This window comes from Notothenia coriiceps, unplaced genomic scaffold (assembly GCF_000735185.1).
Source record: "Notothenia coriiceps isolate Sejong01 unplaced genomic scaffold, NC01 NC01_scaffold00000339, whole genome shotgun sequence".
Lineage (NCBI taxonomy): Eukaryota > Metazoa > Chordata > Actinopteri > Perciformes > Nototheniidae > Notothenia > Notothenia coriiceps.
This window is the reverse complement of record NW_011333040.1, coordinates 18,088,976-18,097,900: the sequence shown is the minus strand read 5'-3', so window position 1 is coordinate 18,097,900 and position 8,925 is coordinate 18,088,976. Positions and strand designations below refer to the sequence as shown.

At 42.4% G+C, this 8,925-nt stretch overlaps 2 protein-coding genes across 4 annotated transcripts in view; one reads left to right on the top strand and one right to left on the bottom strand.

The window, feature by feature from the left end:
• The first annotated feature begins 701 nt into the window (after window positions 1–701).
• On the top strand, window positions 702–3,521 carry slc35g2b (solute carrier family 35 member G2b). 3 transcript variants are annotated; one of them, XM_010773736.1, is made up of 2 exons: window positions 702–943; window positions 2,087–3,521. In XM_010773736.1, exon 2 carries the CDS (start codon window positions 2,114–2,116, stop codon window positions 3,362–3,364), a length of 1,251 nt encoding a protein of 416 aa, XP_010772038.1. In that variant the 5' UTR covers window positions 702–943; window positions 2,087–2,113; the 3' UTR covers window positions 3,365–3,521. The 3 variants fall into 3 exon arrangements, with proteins under 3 accessions (XP_010772038.1, XP_010772030.1, XP_010772047.1); XM_010773728.1 differs by having other exon boundaries at window positions 702–1,024; XM_010773745.1 differs by lacking the exon at window positions 702–943 and adding an exon at window positions 1,146–1,886.
• A 652-nt stretch (window positions 3,522–4,173) lies between these two features.
• Window positions 4,174–8,925, bottom strand: part of LOC104951814 (attractin-like) — a 52,270-nt gene continuing 47,518 nt past the window's right edge. The window contains exon 12 of the mRNA XM_010778549.1: window positions 4,174–4,360. Within this exon, the coding sequence (XP_010776851.1) occupies window positions 4,174–4,360 (187 nt within the window). The remainder of the gene's footprint in view (window positions 4,361–8,925) is intronic.

Below are 8,925 nucleotides of genomic sequence, written 5' to 3'. Positions count from 1 at the left end.
CAAATGCATTTCAAATAAATACAAGAGATATGTTTTTTACTTAAGTGTATTATGTAAGACAACAGATCAATGTGACCTTAGAAAATAAGAAACCAAGATATTTAGGATTAAAAATGTGTCCTGTGCTCAGAGATTTTATTCATATTAACATTGAAATTATGTTAGTTTCTTTTTTTAAATGTAATCTCCCGTCACATGTGATCCGTTACTCCCCAAGCCTGGTAATAGATCATTGTATTTAGAAAGTGAAAAAGCGATCCTCCTGGAGTAAGACAGATAGTATTGCTCTTGGCTGTGAGCAGTAAGTGAAATGACCTCTCACACCGGCCCCAAATGAGAGGATACCAGAGAGGATTACGGGACTCCCAATCACTTGAAGCTGCAACACCAATTAACATTAATTGCATTTGTATTTAAACGGGCGAAAGCACATACAGAAGAGGTAAGAGCTTGAGGAACATTTTGATGCATGACTTTTACTGTAACAGAGTATTCCTACACTCCGGTACTTCTACTTGTACTCAAGTACAAAATCTGAGTACTTCTCTAAGAGAATGAATTATACTCAAATCAGATCTCCCCCTTCCCATAAAACCCATAAACATGAGACATGATGGTGATGAGCTGCAGACGCACTTCCCTTTCCCTTCTGAGAGATGACGAATGAGGTGGGAATCAGTCTCTGAGAGGAGGAGGAGGAGGAGGAGGAGGAGGATGAGGAGCACAGGCTGTGACAGTGACAGTTGCTTCTCCCCCCCCCCTGCTTCAGCTTCATCACCACCACCACCACCACCACCACCACCATCATCATCATCATCATCATCGCCCTGAGCAACAGCAGTTTCAAGCAGCAGCAGCAGCAGCAGCAGCAGCAGCAGCAGCAGCATCGAGAACAAATAAGCATCTCCAGGAGGGAAGATGGGGAAATGGCACTTGAGCAAATGTAAGGATCAAGAACGAGGTGTTCATATATGAGACAAACCCGGGTTCATGCTTCATTAGGAACTATTCAGATATCAAAAAGGTAAGACGATGTTTCTTTCTGAGCTCAATTAATACTATGCAAACGCTTAACATGGGGGAAATAGTTGATTACGATTTTTCAAAATCTATGTCGGAAAGACGCTCTTTGCAAGACTGAAGCTTAATTAAACTAGGTTTTTTTCATAGTTCACGTGACCCGATCGTGCATTTATTAACGCGTTGAATTTCATGTTTTGCAAGATTAAGATACTAAACCATCGTTACATGGCTATTCGCGCCAAATGCATGATTTTTAAGGATTCTCGTCAAACAAAATGATAAAATGCATTATTTTCGACCAATTCCCCTCGACTTAATATTTTATTAACATCGTTTCCTATTAAGGTACAAGTTGCATGTTTCAAAAAAGGAGGAGCAATCGCATTAGAGAGGACAGGAGGCATTTAAGGGTCCCCGTCTGCCCCCTTGTGGTTTCACATCATGCTGTGTGGAAAAGAAATGGACGGAATGAATGGAGTAGTTTAAATAATCTTGAAACGATTTAGTTGCAGCAATGTTATTTAGTCCTAATATCTTGACCCCCTGTATTTTATTTTACAGCATTATAATCTCACCCTTAAACCGAATCCCATTGAAAGCATGCGAAATCTCTCCTTCAAACCATGGATTTACCCGTTTCCCACTCCCAGTGTTTGTTAATTTATAGTGTGCAAGTCCATTCATCTCATAGATGACCCACATTCATGTATCGTCCCCTCTGTGGTTTCCTGTTATGTAATATCATCCCCATCAGACTGCATCATCCTCACAGTGTTTGCTGCTTGGCTTGTGTGAGCTCGCATGGGAAAGCCTATATATAGAAGTAACACAACACAAGTGTGAGGCTTGGCAGAGTGAAAAAGGTAAGAGGGAGAGGGGTGTTACAGTGAGTGTGCGCTTTATCTGTGCGTGGGGGGGTGTGAGGGGTGGATTCTGAAAAAATAACTTGTGAATTATGCAAAGAAAAGCTCTGTGTTGATAAGGGAATAAAACCACACCACTGGAACATATTTGAATATTATTTCCGCACAATAAAAAATTACTTTGATGTATTTTTTCCCAGGTTACCCGCTCTGACGCGTAAGGAAACATGGATGGATCTTCATCCTCGCTGCAGTATGGATCCAAAAAGCGTGTTAAGATCCACCCCAACACGGTGACAGTCAAATACGCCACACACTTCCCCCAGCCCGGCGACGAGGGCTACGATGACGCGCCATCTTTTGAGGAGTTTGGCGCCTTCGCGGAGGCTAACACGGGAAAGAGACTGGTGTCGGAGAGCAAAGGTAGCAGGACTTTGTTTGGCACCATGGAGACCCAGCCCAAGCAGCCAAGTGTGCAAAGAGACAAGGGGGTCGGGGGCCAGCTGGCGAGCTTCGGGGAGGCGAATGTGTTGGCCTCCAGAGTGACCTGGATGGCTCTGTTCGGGGCAGCGGTGGCTCACGGCTGCGTGGCTCTGATCACTCGTCTAGCAGCCGACCGCTCCAAAGTGCCCTCCCTGGAGCTGCTCTTCATCCGCTCCGTGATCCAGTTGCTCTCCATCCTGGTGGTCTTCTACTACCACGAGGCGCCCTTTGGCCCTAAGGGCTACCGGTTGCGACTCTTCTTCTACGGTGTGTGCAATGTAATCTCAATCACCTGCGCCTACACCTCCTTCGCAATAGTACCGCCCAGTAACGGCACCATCATGTGGCGGGCCTCCACCACGGTGTTCAGCGCCATCCTGGCCTTCCTGCTGCTGGACGAGAGGCTGGGCTACACCGATGTGGTCACGGTGGTGGGCAGCGTGTTCGGCCTGTGCCTGGTCATGGTGCCCAACGTGGCGGACGAGGAGAAGTCCAGGCTGACGTTCTGGAAGGAGGCCTTTGGCTACACAATGACAGTGGTGGCCGGCCTGACCGCTGCCCTCTCCATGATCGTCTACAGATCCATCAAGGAGCGAGTGAGCATGTGGACGGCACTCTTTACCTTCGGCTGGACAGGCACGGTGTGGGGAGCCTCCACTATGTTCGTCATGCAGGAGCCAATCATTCCTCTGGACGGGGAGACCTGGGGCTACTTAATTGGGATCTGTATCTGCTCCACCGTGGCGTTCCTCGGAGTCTACTATGCTCTAAACAAGTTTCATCCAGCCTTAGTGAGCACGGTGCAGCACCTGGAGTTCGTGGTGGCCATGTTCCTCCAGCTCATCGTCCTGAGGATGGTGCCGACCGTGTATGACGTGATGGGAGCGCTGGTGGTCATGGTCAGTGTGTTCACCCTCACGGGGCTCAAGCTGTACCGCGTGAGCCGGGCCGTGCGGCAGGATTACCAAGAGATCCTGGACTCGCCCATCAAATGAGATGTCAGTCTGTTTGTTTACAATGTTGCTTGGTTGTGCAATTTAAAGAATGTCTGGATCTCCATCTGATGATTTTTTGTATTGTTGTGTTGTCGGAAGGGTGCCAGTTTGTGTGTAATGTCTTAATATTTGTGTGTGAAATAAAAGACAAATGTGATATGGTGACTATGTCCCCCTGATAGTACTGCTTTAATGTCAAAGTGTCCAAAATGTGAGCAAAAACTAATTCATTTTTATGATTTATTTTTGCTCTGACATTTAAAAACACATTAAATCTGGTCTTGTGAGTGGCAGTATAAGATGAACATTTTAATGGTATGCACCTTCTTTAAAAAAAAACATCACCAAGGTGCCGTGTATCCCTCTGTTGTCACACTGCCACGGTTGTCAGGCTGTATAAATGTCAGCCCAGAAATTATTCATACTACATACAAAGAATGAAAGAATAAAAATAAATACCACCCACGTTTCATAAAATAACTGGTATTGCTTTTCTTAGCCCAAGATGATGTCATTTCTACGAATATACTGTAATGCCATTATAGAGGAAACCGTATCACAGGGGTCGGTATAGGGAGATTAAATATGATTTATGATTTTGTATTATCAAACTGTACTCCTTTACATATGATGTGGCAGCAGCTGCTTGATATTTAACACTAGTATTTGCATCTCTGGTAGCTGGTAGTTTACTTTCCCCCCAAATCAAACTCCCAGAGGCAGGTAGCCTAACACTGTATTGAATTAAATCCCCTCTAACAACATGAGACCCTCTGCTTTGGACAAATAAGTGGCGCACCAGCGCTGTTTCATTTTCTCTGCGTAGAGCACCAAGCCGGGGCAATACGTCTGCGTAATTTCCCCCGAGGCAACGCAGCAGTGAAGGCGTAATGAGGAAGCAGAGTGGATGAAAGCAGACATGTTGTGGTTGAAAAGTGACACAGGATGGGTGCTTCACTAAAGGCCCAGCAGGTGGCATTCACACCCCTCCACTCAGTGAGTTATCAGTCATGCTTTATTTCAGTGAATCATGGAGATGCTAGTCACACTATCCTGTGGTTAATGATAGTTTGCAGAGGAAGCTATTGCATCAACCCAACACCTCAAACATTTGATTTAAACCCTAATTATTTAGCTTCATGTCAAATAATGACAGTTTAAAGTGTTTGAATGTATGAAACAGTGTTGAATGTTTAACATGTTTCCAACAAATGGAAAGTACTCAGCCTTGTGGTGATAATCACACACACACACACACACACACACACACACACACACACACACACACACACACACACACACACACACACACACAAAGTTTTGCTGAAATCTTTGTGTGTGTGATGACAAACAGTCTCAGCGATGCCACAGTCAATACATCTCGAGTACTCTACAAGCTCAATTAATTTATGACCAAAAGTTAAACAAACACAATCGTTAACACATAATAATGCTGGAAAAACCCTTTCTCTGTCATTTAAATTTTTTCAAAAACTATATGGTAAGCAATTTAAAGTTTATTTTCCAAACTAAACAAAGGTGAATCAACAGATAACATGGGTTTAGTGTCTATTATTCGTGCTGTATCACAGTCTTGTTTTGAGATGGGATTGTGGGTGCAGATATCTGAACAAAGAGGGGAGGCCCATCTGTTTGAGCAGGAAACAGATTGCATCCTGCAGAGAGCTGCACACCTTCCAAATGACTCTGCAACGCTCCTCACCACAGACATGTTTATGAGAAGCATTGCTCCCCAGCAGGGGCATTAATGGAATCTGATAATGAGTTATTGTATATAAGTGTGTGTGTGTGTGTGTGTGTGTGTCAAGAGAAGAAGAGACGATACAGAGAGGGNCACACACACACACACACACACACACACACACACACACACACACACACACATTCCTGTGAGGATGGCCCTGACAGACCCCCCTGTCGTGTGTGTGTGTGTGTGTGTGTGTGTGTGTGTGTGTGTGTGTGTGTGTGTGTGTGTGTGTGTGTGTGTGTGTGTGTGTGTGTGTGTTGGAGGCATTGGCTGGGCAGGGTGGCTAATTTGCACCCGTCTGATCAAAAGTCTCGTCGGATCACAGAGGGCAGACTTCAAACCGCTCACTCTGGACATCCTGCTGCGCCTCCCATCAGAAGGAGGAGAATAGAAATGTGTTACAGGGGAGCAAAACTGATCCGCTTCCTTTCTTCCTAATTTAAAGAGATGGGAGTCTTTGCAAAGAAGCGAAGGACGATTAAGACCATGAACGAATAAAGTTATAAAAGTTTAAAAAAGACAACACAGAAAGACCAATGACTACTTGGATAAACACCAGTAGAGATCAATAAGAATTGTTATTTCATAGTAAGCAGATAGTCAAAGATGATAACCTTATTAACTCTAAATGGAAGGATCTTGTAAATGAAATATATGGCATGGAAACAGGGGACACGAAAAGTGAATATCTTTTGGTGAAAGATGGAGAAATAGGTAAGGTATAAATGAGAATTCATGAGGTATCCTTTAGCTGTTAACTATATCCTATACATTGATAGATTTTTTATTTTAGTTTTTTCTTCTGACTTTTATTATATGTATTATAAATGAAAAAGTATTTCATTTTGTTTGTCTTTTGGTTTCTTAGTCCCTGTAACAATATCATTTATTAGAATGCAATTCTAAAAAAAAATAGCTGAATACAGAAAGTGAGGTTTAGAAAAGAATTATTTTTAGTATAGATTTCAAGAAGGCATACGTTTCTAAAGGAAGAGTGTTGCAGAGTTGGAGGCACTGACAGTGAAAGCATTCCTCTTGCCTTCAGTTTCTCCTTTAGTCTAGACCGGGGGATTGCTACGCATTGTATTATGATCTGAGGAGCGTCAGGACTCAATATGTGAACTCGCACAAATCTAAGTTGGAGTCAGACCGTGCTTTAAAATACGAGAAAACAAAAAAATACATTTTCAAATCAAATTGAGGCCAATGCAAAGAGGGGATTGGAGTAAGTGATGTCTGTTACTGTTTAACTTCACCTCCATATTTTACAACATGAGTACTTTACCTTGAACATTCAAACTAAAACGCCTATGCTTTTGTGTTTGGAAGAACCTTTTAGAGAATATATTGCAAACTATCTTTTGTTGACCAGTTTCATTTGGACTAAATCTCCATGTTTTTTAGGATTCAGGATTAAAATGACAAAGTGACACATACAGGGAACTTGATTTGATGTATAATGGTGCATACTTAACAATTATAAGAATAATTAAGTTCTAAAATAAAAGCTAATATAGAAGTATTATAAACACAATGTTATACAACTTATACTAACCCTTTAAATACATTTATAAGAAATATTTTCTTTTCAAGCCTTAATGTAAAGTGCTATGACGTGTTTTCTTTCCAAAGCCAACATTTTATTTAAATAAAGCCCAACTTAACTTCACTCCAAAGTGTGCCTGAGATTGTGTTGAATGTGAAACGAATCGATGAACCAATGCATGAATGAACTCTTAATTGGTCCTGAGGAGCCGGAGTCATCAGTGAGGATTGACTCCAACAGGGCTGGTGATTCGTGTTAATATTTGATGCGTTCTCTACAACACCATGTATAATTTAATATGGATCACTGTGTCTTGCTCTGCTGGCGGTGCAGATAATACTTACTGATGAGTCATCCCTTCTGGTCGCAGCACCATCACTTTCACAATGTATTCACATCGCAGGCTAATAATGAAATGTCATGTATGAACGCACAGGGGATTATTTTCCAAGGTAGAAGGTTTTTTTTCTGTCTCTGTCAGTTGGCCTTGGCTCTAAGTGTTTGCGGCCACAGAGTTTACAGTATGTTGGAAATGTTCTTTTTCAACTTGCACTTGCCCGGGCGGGAATGAGGGCTCCAGCGTTGCCCAAGCTGCAGGAACCACACTTGGCCTCCGCTGAGAGGACTCCAAGGAAAAAAACTTGAAACCTTCTGTCTGATCATCACGGTGTTACAATGTGATCGGATCAGTCCTTCAGATATTACTACGTTAGCTAGCCCAGAACGTCAACAAGCTCTCGGGTCCCGGTCCCAACTGTGTGCATCACTTTTGAGTGTCTACGTTTCCATTGTGTTTTGTATTTGTAGCGCATTTAGTAAATGCAGCACGTTTCGTCAAGATGGTAAAGATGTTTCTTCAGCTGCATGTTCAAATGTTCAAAGGTTTTAATGTCATATGTGTTTTGGCACATTCGTGTTTTTATAATTGCACGGTTTCTGGAGTGTTTTGGGCCGTTGTAGCGCTTTTGCACCCGTCAGCCACCGTAGATCGCATGTCTAGCTTGATCAAATGATTCAGAGAGCATCTGGACTGTAACGTGCACAGATAGGTGAATAAAGAAAGCAAGGAAAGGAACCAAGAAAACTGTAGTTTCCCATTCGAAAAGCTGAGGAGTCCCCTAATGAAAAACGTAGCGGAACACATATGGAAAACGACATCCCGGCTCGTATTTACATCAGAGGCAGATATGTACTTAAAATGTTTGTTTGTGTTTCATATTCCAGTTGGACATGTCTTTAAATGCCCTGAGTGCATAATTAAATATGAGTTAACCCCAGTGGAAATAAAGGCAGTGACTCTGGTTTACATGCACTCCAGAAACAAGGTCACTGAGAGAAATCAGGTTGAGGCTGAACATCTGAGAGCATGCACTGCAGATTCCTCCCATACTAACTCTCTCCCTATTTCAGGGATGGGCAAATGGCAGCCCCCCCCCTCCTCTTTTTGAGGCCCTCAGATTAATTAATTTATGAACAACGTAATTCATAAATAAAAACCTGTAGTACCGATACCGTCCACTAGACTCCTAGTTACGTCGCGAGCTGCGTACATGATTTCAAATACCACAAAATAATCTGTGACGCATTTGTGTGTATTGTGTTTGTTTCCCGGGGAAACCCTCACAAGAAACACCGGCTGTTGTTATGCCTGCTGTGACGTTAAGTTGCCTCTTGTAATTATGCCTTTACAAGCTTCAAAGTTGTATTTATCATCTGAATTTGGCGAAACAAGTTTAATATTCTTAAAACCAAGACTTTGTTTATTTGAAATCAGATGAAAACAAACTGTCACGAACCCTACCGTGTTATCTATGATTACTACGCTTTTCATTCATAATTTCAGCGGGAGGGAGGGGGAGCGGCGCTGAGGAACAGCAGAGTGCGGCTGACACGTGTGTCTGTGTTGACATTTCCCTTATTGTGGAATAAGGGGAATGCAGAGACTGGCTACAAGTGTTTTAGGTTCAAGTTAGACAACTAATGTCTGTGTTAGTGTTCATGACTTCATGTGTATGTCATCTTAATGGTTCATCTCCAATCTTTCCAATAGTTTAAAATAGTTTTATTCCACTGTTTAATAACATGTTCTTTACAAACATGCCACTTGTACCAATTAAATAACATTTCTGTGAACTGATATTTGTTTAGTGAGCTTATTAGAGGATGTTCCCATTTTTTGGGGATGTTCCCTTTGATTGTAAAATGTCAATGAAGATGTCAGCCTTAGTATATTTATAATTACATACA

What these genes read in the sequence shown, in the direction of transcription:
- slc35g2b (XM_010773736.1), top strand. Translation starts at nt 2,114, where the DNA reads ATGGATGGATCTTCATCCTCGCTGCAGTATGGATCCAAAAAGCGTGTT.